The 14,993-nt window shown below is 40.8% G+C and overlaps 1 protein-coding gene across 6 annotated transcripts in view; it reads right to left on the bottom strand.

The window, feature by feature from the left end:
- Positions 1–14,993, bottom strand: part of CADPS (calcium dependent secretion activator) — a 466,408-nt gene that overhangs the window by 143,979 nt on the left and 307,436 nt on the right. For all 6 annotated transcript variants that reach the window (XM_055344208.1, XM_055344212.1, XM_055344209.1 and 3 more), the window contains exon 11: positions 9,728–9,940. In XM_055344208.1, the coding sequence (XP_055200183.1) occupies positions 9,728–9,940 (213 nt within the window). The remainder of the gene's footprint in view (positions 1–9,727; positions 9,941–14,993) is intronic.

The following is a 14,993-nucleotide window of genomic DNA, read 5'->3' as shown; positions in this document are numbered from 1 at the left end:
GTGTTCTTCTCCTCATACGTAAGTTGAGAATAGTGTTTGAGTCTACCCTAGGAAGGTGGCTGAGACGTTCTGCTGAGAAGTGCCTGTAAAGCACCTGGGTACCCAGCACGTAGTAAGTGCTCAATAAACCTTAGCTGTGAGGGAGTGGGCAGGCTTTTTAGTGCTCCTGAAGCCAGTTTGTTTAATGTTTTCAGCGAGCCGAGGATGTCTCTGCATTTATAGCTAATGTTAGTTACAGGTTGCTTCTTAAACCATATTGCTTCTAGGAAGCTGGGAGCCTTCCCAGTCTCTCTGCTTTGTGCTTCTCCTCTGCCCCTGTACAACTAATTCCCACGTCCTGTTTCTGTGTTCTAGCTGGTTTATGTTCTCATTTCTCTGTGGTCAGAACACCCACACACAGTTGAATCCCTTGATAGATAATATGTTCCTTGAGGGCAAGTTTCTGATCTGTTCTTTCCCCTGCCAGCTCCCAGAGGAGCCAGGTCCCTAGGAGGTGTTTATTAACTGACTTATTCTGACACTTCCATCCCAGGAAACTTCCCATTGACTTTATTAAGGAGTCACACACATGGAGATTCAGATGGCATCTTGCAAATCCAAAAGTGGGAACATGTGCTCTTCGGGGAAAAAAAAAATCTTATAGAAGGAAACAGAATTCTAGGTGCAGGTGTCTTTGGATACCATTCAGATTGTCTGCCTGTGTCTCCATACATGTCTAGGACCATATGCATTACATATGTTGTCTATTTTAAAATAAAACACTGCAGTGGTCCAGCTGTTCCAAATTCTGTTTCAAAGAACTTGTGGGTGCTTCCCAAGCAACACCATATAGTCATTCTTGCACTGGCCCAGTCTGTTCTTCTACTGTGCAGAACATTACAAAATAGATGCTCCTTGCAACTCCATTTTCCCCTGTACAAACAATTGGAACTGGTTGATGGAAGAAAAAGAAAACTCCAGTGCTGACATTAGCAAGGCGAAAACAGCCCAAAGCAAAATATGAGAAAGTTACTTCCTGAATTCAGGACACCTTGGGATCGCTTCCTTTGCCAATGTTTGGCTTGTGTGTCAAGAGAATGAAAATGAATTTGAACACTAGGGTGAGCAAAACAGAATTAGGAGGGTAATGTGGCTGCTAAAATCTCCAATGATGTTTGGATTATCTCTGGCTTTGGGAAATGTATACCAATGCTCTTTTTCATTAATACATGTTCTTTTCTTTTTTCTTTCTTTCTCTTTCTTTCTTTCTTTCTTTCTTTCTTTCTTTCTTTCTTTCTTTCTTTCTTTCTTTCTTCCCTCTCTCTTTTAGAAATCAAGGATTGACTGCAATTTAAGAATTGACTTAAACCTTTACTTTTTCTGGACCTGGCTGAGAAGTTCCTAAGCCTTCCTTGGTCTGCGAGGGCTCCAAATGCTCTAAAAATTGGCTGTGTAATTTTATAGGCTCTGCAGGTAGGGCATAATTCAACACATCTTTCAAACAATGCTACTTGTTTTACTTCTGGGGTTTAATTGCATAAAAATTCTGAAGTCCTGTAGAGCATAGGCACAGACATGACTTCAGACTAACCTTAGATGAATAAAGTTGACAGAGGTACCTAAACAACATTAAGAAACTTAAAATATTACTAATGGTATCCATGACACAGAAGGAGGCTGATGGACACAAAGACTTATGGAAGGTAGGTACACTTTTGAGTGGAAATTCATCAGAACTTTACCCCAAGTTTACTCAAAAACAATTTTGGTTTGGCATTTAAGGAAAGTTGGGAAAATACAGGTTCCTAAAGTGATATGATTATACTTAAAAAAATGGATTTTATACTCTCATTTTATCTACTTCATTAAAATTCAAGTGATGTCACTAATTGATGACCCAGTTAGTTATGTTGTTCTTTAATTGATCAGATGTTTGAGTTTATTTCATGTGTAATATTCATTTCCTTTTTCTTCCTTGCCATGGGAAACATTTAAGATTTTTCATGATCTCTTGTCTTAATAACAAGCCTATTTATGTGATCTGGTTCAGATACAAAACTTTTTAGACAAGTTCGCAATAAGGTCTACCAAATACATGTACTTTTCTTGGGAGTATTAATACTGCTTTCAAATTTTCATTTTATTGAGATTTTCCCATTATTCTAACAGCTGAGGGAATGAGGACAAAAGGTCAAATCTCTCTTTTCATTTTGTAGCATTACATTTTAGAACTTTTTGTAGGCTAGGAAAAAAGAAATTCTGCTGTTGAAAATAATTATGATTGTACTGTTAATAAATTGTCTCAGAGAGGCTCCTTTCTCTAATGAGTCCCTTTTATAATAAGCTAGAGGTGCCACTTTATCACTGAAATGTAGAGCACAGCTATGGCTGTTGCTACTCCTGATGGATGCTAGAGGCAAGAGAATAGCTAATGTGACTCTAAAGTCATTGTGAACCCAAACTGCAAATTAAAAGGTGACTTTGTATCTTTCTTATATGGAAAATGTGTGCTTGTCATATCTGCTTGACAGTACAAGAGTGAATGTATGGTTTGGACAATAACGAACAATGACAGTAGTCAACCTCATCAGAAGACATGAAATAAAGAAATGACAATGATTGATGGCAGCTGGCTGTTTACAGATTTTTCTAGAAGAGTTTTTCGTGGCATGATCAAGTAACCAGGGGATGTTGTGCTCTGCCTCAGCTCTGCATAGCAAGCAAAAGATTGGTCCTCCCATGCCTGCTGCCCTTGAGAAACAACTTCATTTCTTCATGGTCCCCTTGACTCAGTCAAGCTAACTTGCATGGCCAAGAGAGAATGACTTCTCAGAAGCTATGAAGGGCCATGTTTCATTTTGCAAAAATCTTGAATTTAAAACTATTATGGAAGTACACCCAAAGGGATAAGCATGTGATGTTTACTTCAAGTTAATTTTTATAATTTGTTATAAGACAGAGTAAAAATCATGAGAGATTTTGTCAATGATCTCAAAATGAATAAGTAAATGATTTGTAATTTTCCCTGCTGTATTTATTATATTTTCAATTAATTTATGGAGTACTTGATGATGTCTTTACATTCCCTGTGACAGGAGCAAAAATAAACTTTCTGTAGTTGGCTAATTAATAATGTATCTTACTGTAAATCACTACATGACATGAGTGTGCTCGGCTGATGAGTGAATAATACATTTAAAATGTGCCTAAAGTAGTTAACAAAGAAATGAACCTTCATTTAACATGGACTATGTAGATCATATCATTTGGAAAATTTTCGACCTGGTTTTGGGAGTCTGTTCTTTTTAAAAAGTCATTTACTTTTGCAATGAGAAGGAAAATGATTTACAATGTGGCTTGGGGTCAGGCAAATTAATTTGATATTGAATTAATGCTTTGATATTGCATTCCTGCAATGTAGCAACTGCAAGTTGACAATACAAGAAGATACAGCAAAACTCTTCATGAGATAAAACTATAGAAAGGAGTAAAGGCAAAGGACTATTTGGAAATCTACTAGGATAGCAATGCGTTGTTGTGCAAATATATGTAAATTCGCTCAAAACAGATTTCATTCAGACATCTATTCACCCATCCTTTCATTCTTAAAAAAAAAAAAAAAAGTATAGCAAAACCCTAAATTCCCACTATATTCACATTCTATGGTAAGCTTTTAAAATGCCTCATCAGACATTCAAAGTAAAGTTAAGTTAAATTAAGTATCTGCTTGGAGTGGTGAAAAAAAATCTGTCTGCTAGCCAGGGGTACATTTATGCAAAACAAAAGAAAAAAGAAAGAAAGGGGTAAAGAAAGCAAATTAAAGAAACAAAGAATTAGAAGAAAGTACTATTATTAAATGGGCGGAGGAATGATATGACCTACAGTTTCTAAATCAGCATTCAGAATACTCAAGTACATATTTGCCTGCTCTCTTGACTGGTTTTTCTATTTCCTTCTAAGTTCAAGTCTACCCTCAATACATTGGGTGGGCAGCTTTTCTCTGTATGAATAAAGGAATTGTAGATTCTCTTTCATTAGTAACTCAAATAGCGAAGAGAAAGGTTTGTCTAAGTTTTAAAGTTTCTTTTTTCTCTTACAGGTGTATTTTTAGAAAAATTAGTACCAATACAAATGACATCGAAAAAGCTATTGTTATCCTTGTCATTGGGGGAGTAGCAGTGAGACATTCTAGACCAGAGGTCCAAACCCTCTACGGTATTGTGAGATTGTGAATCTGAAGTTTCTGTGAAAAAGCTACATGGACTCAATCGTGTCCTTAATTTCCTGTTTTTGTGTGTGTGATCCCATGTATTATAGCTCTCCTTTCAAAATTAATCCTCCTTTGGATCTTACTTAGAGCACACCCTCAAGTCAGGTAGAATGAACTCTTTAGTGTTCAAATAATGCATTTACTTTATTCATTGTATTCAGCAGTTTCTTGAAATCTTATTCAGTTAACGTCTTTGGGTGTCCTACCCCACTTTTCTATTTGTTAAGGTATCCATGGCTACCACCCCACAGGTACAGCTGACCATTCTTATCTTTGGAATGGGAGAGGAAAAACAATAACACATTATCAGAGTGCAAAATGATCTGTTTTCAGGCATTAAGCAGTCAGGTAGCTGTGAATTCCATGAAACAAAGGCATCATTTGCCATTTTGTTATGAGGCTAATTAATATTCTCGGAATGAAAAAAATTAGGAGATGTTAATGGTTGGCTTTACTCAGAGGATCATTTGATGCCAATATGAAAGCCAAGGAGAGGAGGCAATTATGCACACATCACATGCATCCTAGTTTCCGTATGGAAGCTTACATTTCAAACCTAAGGTCAGGAAAATAACATGAAAAGTTTTACTACAAAGTCTAGACATGAGGGAGATTTAAGAGGAGAGGGAGGAAGCACATTGCAGGTGTCAGATAATCTAGTCTGATTATCTGAGCTGTGCTAGCTATAGGGGAACACTTACCCTTCAGTCCAGCTAGAAGTTAGCAGGGTAAGAAGGAACAAACCAGAATAACATAAAGACTAGCAACAAGGCTCAGGAAAGCAGACAGGAGTTCTAACCTAGCAGCTAAAGTTCTCGGGTTTGAGCAAAGATTGAACAAGGAAACTTAAATGAAACAAAATAAAACAAAAACCAAAATCAACCCCCCCTCCCAAACCAACAGTAACCAAGACCCCACTAACTTTGAAGTCTGTTTGGGGGGTAGCAAAAATAGAACAATTCTCAAAACATCCAACTTTAGGGATGTATGACGTGATTAACAGTTATTAGTTGAGAAACAGACATTAAAATGAGACTCATTGCAAGTGATATATCAAGTAATCATTGACCAACGAGCAAAGCTTAAAATACCCCCTCCCCCCACTCCGAATGAGAACGGAGGTACTGGTTTTTACTGTTCCTCTAACACAGATTGGACAGGAATCAGGTGTCTCAATGAGAGGCCACTTGGCATAATAAATTGTGGCAACCCTCGACAACAGACTTGAACATAGTTTCCAAGGTGAGCAACATTGGCCTTAAAAACTGGAAAATCATAAATACTTGTTTAAAAACATATAGCTGGCCACTGACTTAATTTTTTCACGTTTCAACCAAAATAAAAGGGGGAAAAAGGAAATCAACAAGAACACACACCAAAAAAACCACAAAAGAACAAAAAGGTTTTAAAGTTTGGTGGAACCCTCCCAAAATCATTGTAGAGTCACATACAAACTAATGAATAGCAGGATCTATTTTTTTTTCGGTTTTTACAAGTCCATATAAATACTCCACTCCACTCTTTCTTAGACGTGTCTTTTCATTTTGAAATTGCAAAAAATAAAAACTGCACCCAGAAGTCTGTCAAACTGAATTTAGAAAGACCCAAATAAACTCATAATTACTCCTGAGCTTCCCAAACTGTAAAATGTTCCATTCTCAAGTTCCCCCTTTAGCAGACAGCGACATGACAAGACTGGAGTGTTTATTTTCCTCTACCCTAAAAACCTCTCCCATTTTTCTGTAGCTTCCCTATGCCAACTAATACTAGTAAAGTGATTACAAAGTTAACTCACTGAAACGTTGTTCTTAAAAATTATTCACTTGCAAGAAAGGCAAATACTTCGAACACGTATTTAAAACCAAGATTTGATGAACTGTGTACAGGACTAGGTACTTGAGAATGACCCTTACCTTTTGGAAGTCAAGGAAACCTTTTTAAAATGCAATACTTGATTGTGTTTACTCTTTTTGTTACAGAACCCACAACTGAATGTTTGTGATGTGTCAATATGGGCCGAGAACCAACTATCAGCGAAAGGATCAAAGATTGCTGTTTATTACTATGTTGTAACTTTTTTGCATTTTTCTAGAACCTTGCTTTGTCATGCCAAGTGACCAACCAGTCCCAGTTTGTCCAGAACCAAGGCCATTTCTGGAGACAAAACTTTTAGTGAGAAAACCAGGGAAGTCGCGGGCAAATCTGGATAAGGTGGTAACTCTCAAAATAAATCAACACTGTGAGTTTGACTGCTACCCACAAATGAGGCCTGATCTGTTTAATAATGATGGTTTGAGTTTAACAAATTAAATGCAGCTGTAAAGTGATTGTATAACCACCGTTCTGTAGCAGATTCCACTAAAAATTATGATATACTGTCAAACCCCTAGCCAGTTTTTGGTTGTTATGCATCACTACTCAGTAACTCCATGGAATGTAGAGCTTCTTGTTCCTTTTTGATCTTTATCATTGGTTTTAAGTACACCTAACTCCAAACAATCAGGTGCAGAAGGCTGGGTTGGTTAAAATTCTGACTGGATTCCTCTGCTAAATTATGGGAACAGAAGGCTCATTTGCTGTTACTCTGGTTGCAGTTTTTATTAAGTGCCTAAACTAACAATAGAAAGAGTCTGGAGTGGTATTGAGCCTCTGTTTCAGGAGTAGTAAAGTAACTATGGGATTACTGGGTTCAACATTATTGGATTGAAGCTCTAGCTAAGGATTTTCATTTATTACAGGGTCAATGGTGTACAGTTGTGCAGATTGGGCACTGCGCAACTCAATAGGCACCATTCACAGTTTTGTCTGGGTGAAAAATGACTAATGAAGCGTGCAGTCTGCATGGATGAAAGTGGTACCTTTTTTCTTATAAAATCTGGCAGGTGTGGTAGGGCCTCACACTCTTTAGAGAACCTTGTTCCTGAGCAGTGATTAAGGAGACAAGAGAGAGAGGGGGGTTCCACCACCAGCTACTGATAAATTTCAGAGGCATGAATTATCTTGCCTTCTCTCATCCCTTCAATCTACCTCCCATGCTCTCTAGGGATGATATTATCCATTCTCCAAATTCTAACCCTTAGAATCTTGCTTTGGGTGTCCCATTTAATGCAAGTTCCCTATGTCAACTAGGGTGGTGACATACATCAAGCTGATGTGCACTCAATTAAATCTTCCTGCTGATGCCCAATGACTAGCATTCTAATTTCATTGCTGAATGAATCCTAATCTAATGAATTTAATCGAGAGCCCCTATGTATTTCCACAAGCAGACAACTATCCCTTCCTTACAGCCTCCATCAGTGGATTTCTTCTTTTAATCAGTGTCTGGTTTCCATTTACTTTTACTCCTAAATTTCTTCCTCTTTCCTATCCGAACAAGGAAAAAGTGAGGCTAATCACAAACGAAGCAGTAATCTCTTGATCTGGGTGGATGATGAACAAGAACACTGAAGGTAAGGTGAAATGACTTTAGAAGAAATTGAAATTCTTTGGAAATAAAACCAAAGGTATTTTCCAAATACCACCTGAGATCCATGTTCTATGAGGTTGATTTGGATGATGATTATAATTAGGAATTTTCCTCCCTGATGTACAGATAATTCCATTTCAGAGGAATATGATAGGATGTGTTATTTCTAAATTTATTAAAATGGAGCCTCTTAGGCAAGGTGAAAGGATGGATTCCATCACAGAGTAGTTTTTAAAACAAATTAAATAAATTTTGGGGTATGTTTTATCTTAACTCATGACTAAACCAATAGAAAGAGATGTTGCCCTGTCTCTTTATTGGTCTCAAATGAATCCAAGTGTCCTAAATGTTAGAGAAGGCAAGAAGAGCATGGGGAAGTTGGTGGTTGGTGGTGGTTATGGTCGGGAGGGCTGCCCTTACTCCAAATTCCTTCCTCAACATTTGCCTCCTTCTTTCAGGTTTTTCTGCATGGAAACCCATGGTGATTGTATGATTGTCCACAATGTTCCATGGAGAATGCACCTTCCTTTAAGAAACTATAGGCACCAGACAGGAATTATTGGGAGGACCTGATGGAGAGTATTTCTCCTCCAAAAAGAATTTCTTTCCCATAAGCAAGGGAGTTACAAGGTTTAAGAACATACAGTCTTGTTAGGCAGAAATGGACATGACAGTATACACTGGAGAGAGAATTAACCTCTATTTTGTTGTTGCTGCAAAATCATTTGAATCAAATGCATATTTTGTTTAAGAGCGACAGGGGGAGAGACCATGTAGAAGCATCAGGGTGAAGGTCAAGTTTCTGCTGTGGGTTTTTTACTTGCCTTCCCAGCTGGTGCAATTCTCTTTTCTAAGGTACTGTGGAGCTGAATTCCTATCATTTGGGCTAAAGTTCAGATCATCTCTCTCTACCCAGTCACCACTGTATTACATTCTTCATAGTTTCTAACGTCTACAACTGTCTTAACTTGTTTCTTGACTTGTGTGCTGGCTAGATTCTCCTACTGGAACAGAGATATCCTGAGCACAGGGACCTCATCTATCTTCCTCGTTTTTGTGTCTCATCACCTAGACAGTTGTCTCTGTGAACTCGATTGAGTGGGGTCCAGGCTAAAGTAAGGAGTAATCATAACTATTGCTAAAAATGACTTGTACCTGAGTGATCCGCGAGTGACCTGATAGGGTAAGGTGGACGTCTCTGGTTAGGGTTAATGTTTGTAACTAAAATGAATCACTTTATTTGGTGCTATAGGTTTCCCGTGTTTCCATTTTCTTTGATTTAATAACTCCCTCCAGGTGTATGGTAGATTTCACCTTGCCCTCATGTATTAGAAGTGTTGTGAGAAAAAAAAAAGAAAAACTCCCCAAGGTAGAAAAAGTCATGGCAAAAGGGCAAGAAATGGAAATGGATGTAGAGGTAAAAGAAAAAAACTGGAAACTGAACTGAGGCTGTTTAAACAGACGGCTTCAATTTTGAGTCCTGGTATATTTGCTCAGAATGGGATTTTAGGTACCATTTTTTTTGTTGTTTTTTGTTTTTTTCCACTGCATGTGATAATGTCATCATTTATTTTTAAATGGTTCTAAGTTGCAGATTTAAATTTACTTCAAATCGAGCCCTATTTTAAAATTACTTTTAATAGGAAGAAATGAGTCAAAGACATACATAACCTACTATATTTGAAGGACTCAAACAAATACAAGTCTGGCTGTGAATTCCAAACTCTCACCAAAACAAAGAGATAAAAATTCACCTAAAATACATTCTCCTCTGTTTAGTCCTTGGGTGGGGGGCAGGGAGGAATGTCAAGTATTGCACTTTAAAATTACTTTCATCTAACTTTTTGGTCCCCACTCCCCACCACCCCTCCAAATTCATATTTCCCCCCCCCCCCAGCAAACACATTTTATGAATCCTTAACACAAAAGCAACTAGATTTTCTACTTCAACTTTGGAAAATTTACTTTCCTCTATAGAGCTATTGTAAACAAATGGCATATTTACTTACAAAATTGGGAGATGGGGGCATCCAGCTGAGGCACGGTCCCTCCCTTAGCATTGAGCTTTTGGACTTGGGTCGGGGGCACAGGCTTGTGTGACTGCCCAGTGGCCCGATACATGGCTTGGACCCATAAGATGCGATCTTGCTCGTCATCACTTGCAAATATCACGGTGTCTCCTTCTTTGACTGCATTGAAGAAGGCTCGGCCACCCTCTAAACCTGGAATAAAAGGGAATAAACACTATTAAGCTGAGCTGCTATGTTCTCAGCAGAACCAAGCCCCGAGAAAGGCCATTTCTGCTGCCTTTCTTTGGGCCAGGGAAGGGAGAATCTGACTCTAGAATGGGAACTCTGATACCCACTTGGCCACGGAGTGAAGTCGTAATTTAAAAACAGACATCCTGAGATTGGCTCTTGTCATTGTCTTCGTCTTGCTGGGGACAGAATTGTCAAGCAGGCTGTGTACTGGTGGGGTAGATATCTGCCTTTAAGTATACTATTATTTTTTTCACTTTTAAAAACAAACCACCACCACCACCACCACAAGAACATCTCGACCCCACATCTCCCTTCAGCTATTGTCCTATTATTGTTTGCTTTACAGTATAAGAGGACTCTCTACCAGTGCTTCTTAAAATTTTAGTGCCCTTGTGAATCCCAGGGGCATCTTGTTGGAATGCAGATTTGGTAAGTCTTGGTTAGAAGCCTGAGAACCTGCACTTCTAACAAGCTCCCAGAGGATGCAGATGGTGCTGGTCTAAGGACCACACTTTCTTTCCTTTCCTTTTTTTTTTTTTTAAAGATTTTATTTATTCATGAGAGACACAGAAAGAGAGGCAGTGACATAGGCAGAGGGAGAAGCAGGCTCCCTGCAGGGAGCCCAATGCAGGACTTGATCCCCAGACCTGGGATCACGACCTGAGCCAAAGACAGATGCTCAATCACTTAGCCACCCAGATACCCCAGGACCACACTTTTAGTAACAACAGTCTTTCTCCCCCTATTCTGCCCTAAAGCTTCTCCAATCAGGCTGCTGCCCCATGGGAACTTGTCAAGGCCATCAATGACTTCCACATTGCTGAATCCAAAGGTCAGTTCAGAATCTACATTTTATTCAATCCATGGGCTGACATTTGATTTTCTTTGAAACACTTTCTTCACTTGGTTCCAGGTCACCCAATTTCCTTCTCTCTCCCTGGCTGCTACTTGTCAGTCTTGCTTGCTGGCTTCTCTTCCTTCTCCTGACTGTTGAGTGCCATAGCATCCTGGTGTGTCCTTGAACCTCTTCTCTTCCCCAGTGATGCCATCCAGTCTTAAACACCATGAATCTGCTTATAATAGTCCCTACATTTCTATCTCCACACTGGGCCTCTCCTGTGAACTGCAGACCTGAACATCTAATGGTTGTCTTGACTTTGCATGGATATCTGCTAGACACCCCAAGCTCATCATATCTAACACTGAACTCCTGGTCTTTCTTCCAAACTCCTCCCTTCCTCAGTAGAGCTGAGCTCGTCCCTCTAAATGCTCAAGCCCTCAGACCTGGGGTGCTTTTTGACTTCTCACTTCCTCTTACTGCCCACTTCCAATGGAATTCTGATGGTTTTACCTACAGAGCATTATACCAGAATTTGATCCCTTCTTCCACCTCCAGTGCTTGCATTCTAGTCATGGTCACCTCTCACATGGACTATTTTAATGGTCTCCTATCTTATCTGTAAGATTCTGCTTCATCCTCACTCTCTATAGTCGACTCCCAATGGCAGCCAAAGTAATCAGTTTAGAAAGAGTCAAATCAGTTTAGCAAGAGCACTCCTCTGCTCAAAACCAGTCGATCCTCATTTCACTCAGAGGAAAGGTCTAGGTTCTGACAAGGCCTGCAAGGCTCCACTGATTTAGCCACTGCTACTCCTACCCTTGTCTCCTCCCACTTCCTGCTTTGTGCATATGTGCACGTACTTCCCGGTAGCCACACTCATCTCTTGCTGTTCCTCGAACACTCCAAGCATGTTCTCACCTTGAGACTTTTGCACTTGCTGTTTCCTGTGCCTAGAATATGCTTCCTCCAGATGTCTGCATGATTCACATCATCATCTCCTTCATATCATTGCTCCAACATCTCATTCTTATTGAGTCCCTCCCTGACCTTTACCCCTCAGTTGCCATCCTTTTTTATCTTGCTTAACACCTTCTGACAAGAATTTACTTAACTTCATAAGGACAAGGAATGTCTGTCCATTTTGTTCACTGCTGTATCCCTCATGCCTGGAATAGTGCATAGCTTATAGTAGGTATTTAGCAAATACTTGTTGAGTGAATCAATGCTCTACAGACCATTGTTTATCCACGGGTGACTCTCAAGGTTAAAATTTAGGGAGAGGTAGGTGGAAGCTTCTTTGGGCTCAGGCTACAGCTACATTGTGTCTGTCAATCTATTCCAAAATATTATAATTTTAGGTACACTTCTGGCTGGAAATAAAGCTTCCTTTCTCCATCAGGTTGCTCATCACCCTCCCAATTATCAGTTTAATACAGAGAGGAGAATGTGCAGAGTGAATAGCACCCCCAAATCTCCAAAAAGGCCCAGTCACCAGGTGGCTTGGTAGTTGGCATCGGGAAGAGATTTCTGGTGACGCTAAGACTTCTCCTTTGTGCTGTTAATGTTAATTCAGGCATGTCTATCCCATAGAGTGCATGTGTGTTGGAAATTCTGCACTTAGAATTGCCAGGGGCTCTTGAACAATCAACAGCTACTTCTTCGCATGGAGGGCATAGTGCTATAGCATTTTTAACAAAAGCTTTTTGGTAGTTATGATTAGGAGAGAGTATTTTACCTAATTTCTTATGGAGGGTTTTTAAATGTGTGGTTTGGATAGGATGATATCCAGTTAGCAAGCAAGGAAAATCTGATGAGATGAATGGGTAGCATGATAAGAAGGCAAATCTGGAAGGAAAAGGAAGAAGAGCTTTGAGGAATGCTTTAAGCCCCGAAAAATGAACATGAAGGAGCTAAAACAGTGAGTCAACAGACCTTCTGCAGCCTAGCCTCACGGTAACTTTTGGGATTAGCTACTGTGATGCTTGTCCAGTGAATGCCAGGCTCAGTATCACTGGAGGGTGATTCCCCCTGCCCTACTCCCTACCCTCCAGGACCTGCACCCAGGGGATGGGGAGGCTGTGTTCCTGGAGCTACTCTCGGAAGGTCAGTTCACAGGGTTGCTTTGGAAAGTGGAGAGGTAAAGGTAGAAAGAAACTAAGAAGTTTTCAGATTTTTATTTGATCCTCTCAATGGCCCTACAAAGTAAGTACTATCATTCCCATTTTATAAATGAGGAAACAATCACCGAGAAGGCTGTAACTAGCCGATGGACACAGAATAGGGCTGTAGGCATTGGAGCTGGGCTTCTAGCCCCCCTGTCCGGCTCCAGAGCTGATTAGTGCACCCCTCGTGCTGTACAGCCCAAAGCCCAATAGCATGGCCCGGCGCACAGCAAAAGCTCTCTGAGAACTAGTTGTTAACCACAGAATGAAGCCTAATTGTGGAGCGAGTGGAGCACAAGGAGAACTATGTAAAGCAGCAGAAGCCGTGGCAGTGACAGCAGCGGAGAGCCACAGAGCTTTTTCAGAAGGCATTGGAGACCGAAGGCACACCAGTGAAATCAAGGGGGGACCAGAACAATCCCGCTGAAAGCAACCCAAGGGAGGAGAAAGCAAAGTGAACAACACATGCTCCAAGGCAGCAGAGCTTTAGACAAGGCAGCGATTCCTGGGGACTGCGTCTGTGGGACATGACGTGTGACAGTGTGCAGGGGCTCTTCACGGGGAACCGGGGAAACAGCCCCACAGGTACTGACCTGTCAAGAACAAGAGGACGCGTCTGGGAAAGGACCAGGCAGGGAAGGTTGGCCAGCTCCCTGGGGGGGTGAGGTGGCGGGGGCGGGGGGGACGGCTGTTCCAGCAAAGCTGCTTGGACGGCCACAGTCTATTTACAAGGGTAACGTTGTCCAGGGCTAAGTGTAGTTGCGTAAACTGTGCCGTTGAATTATTCTGAATATCCTTTTATTTGGACTGAATTACTTAATCTAATAGGACTTGAGAGATCACTGTATACTCTCTTAACCACCCCCGGGGAAACTCAAGGTGAAGCATTCTCATTTTAAGCTCAAGATGCATAGCCTGTATGTAAAATTCACATACAATTATTTACCAATTCGTCGAAGTAGTATTTCAAAGATCCTAAACAGGTAGAGTTGATTTGGCACACAGGCTGGTGTCTGGGTGCCCATCTAGATCCGAGGCCGCCACAAAGGCAAGAACACACACGCCTACAAGGCTGCCTCCCCATAAACAATCTCCACCTGTGGGCTCCACCGACAACTGCGCCAAGCCCAGCGCAGCAGGAACCGGAGGGACTCAGAAGTCCATCCCCGTTCGCACACTCACCTGTCAGGGAGAGCTTGAGGAGATTTTCGAATCTCTGAGGACAGTGGCTAAATTGTGCATGACTTCCATCTCCAGCTTGCAAACTTGACAGTGCACAGGAATCCTCGACAGTGCTTATTTAAATATAAGGATTCTGGCCTCCTCCCCTCCGGTTCATGGGTTAGGAGCGGGGCCCGGGAGTTCAAGGACTCTAAAAATTCTGAGTTAGACTTCTTAGGACATTGGGAGTATTGCAATCTCCATTTTCAATCAAACATTTGGAGATAAATAGGACTTGGCACATGGAAGAACGGAAAAGAAGTTGCTTATCATTCTCCAGAACATAAACAACTTACTTTCCATGTGCATCCTTGGTAAAGGAATTTATAAGTTATATCCCATGGGACCAATGTAGAAAAAAAAAAGAAGCTTTGATAATATATGTGCACAATTAACTTTTGTATGTATATAGAACAGCTTTCTCTCGGCTCCTGCCCTCCCCGTTGTGGGAAGAGAGATCTGTTTTCCTACGATAAAATAACAATTCTAGCTTTGCAGTAGCAGTACACGTAGCTGTGGTTTACTGCAAGTGCCAAAGAATGACGTGGGCTAGACCCCGGGTTCCAGCTCCTTTTCTTTCTTTTCAAAATGGGAAGAGGATCCTGGTCTCTTTGGTGGGATTGTGGTAAGGTCCAAATGCAATCATGTTGGGGCAAGGGGCCTGGGAACTGGCTTAGAAGCAATTACCACCAGAAGATGCTATGGCATATCCTACGCACCTGGGGCCTTTTGCCCCCCCCCCCCCCCCCCCGCTTTAAAATGCTGGTCTTGGGAAAGTTGGAATCTATTT

The sequence above is a fragment of the Nyctereutes procyonoides genome, unplaced genomic scaffold, assembly GCF_905146905.1.
Source record: "Nyctereutes procyonoides isolate TBG_1078 unplaced genomic scaffold, NYPRO_anot_genome, whole genome shotgun sequence".
Classification (NCBI taxonomy): Eukaryota; Metazoa; Chordata; class Mammalia; order Carnivora; family Canidae; genus Nyctereutes; species Nyctereutes procyonoides.
Note: the sequence above shows the minus strand (reverse complement) of the source record. Positions and strands in the feature narration are given on the sequence as shown.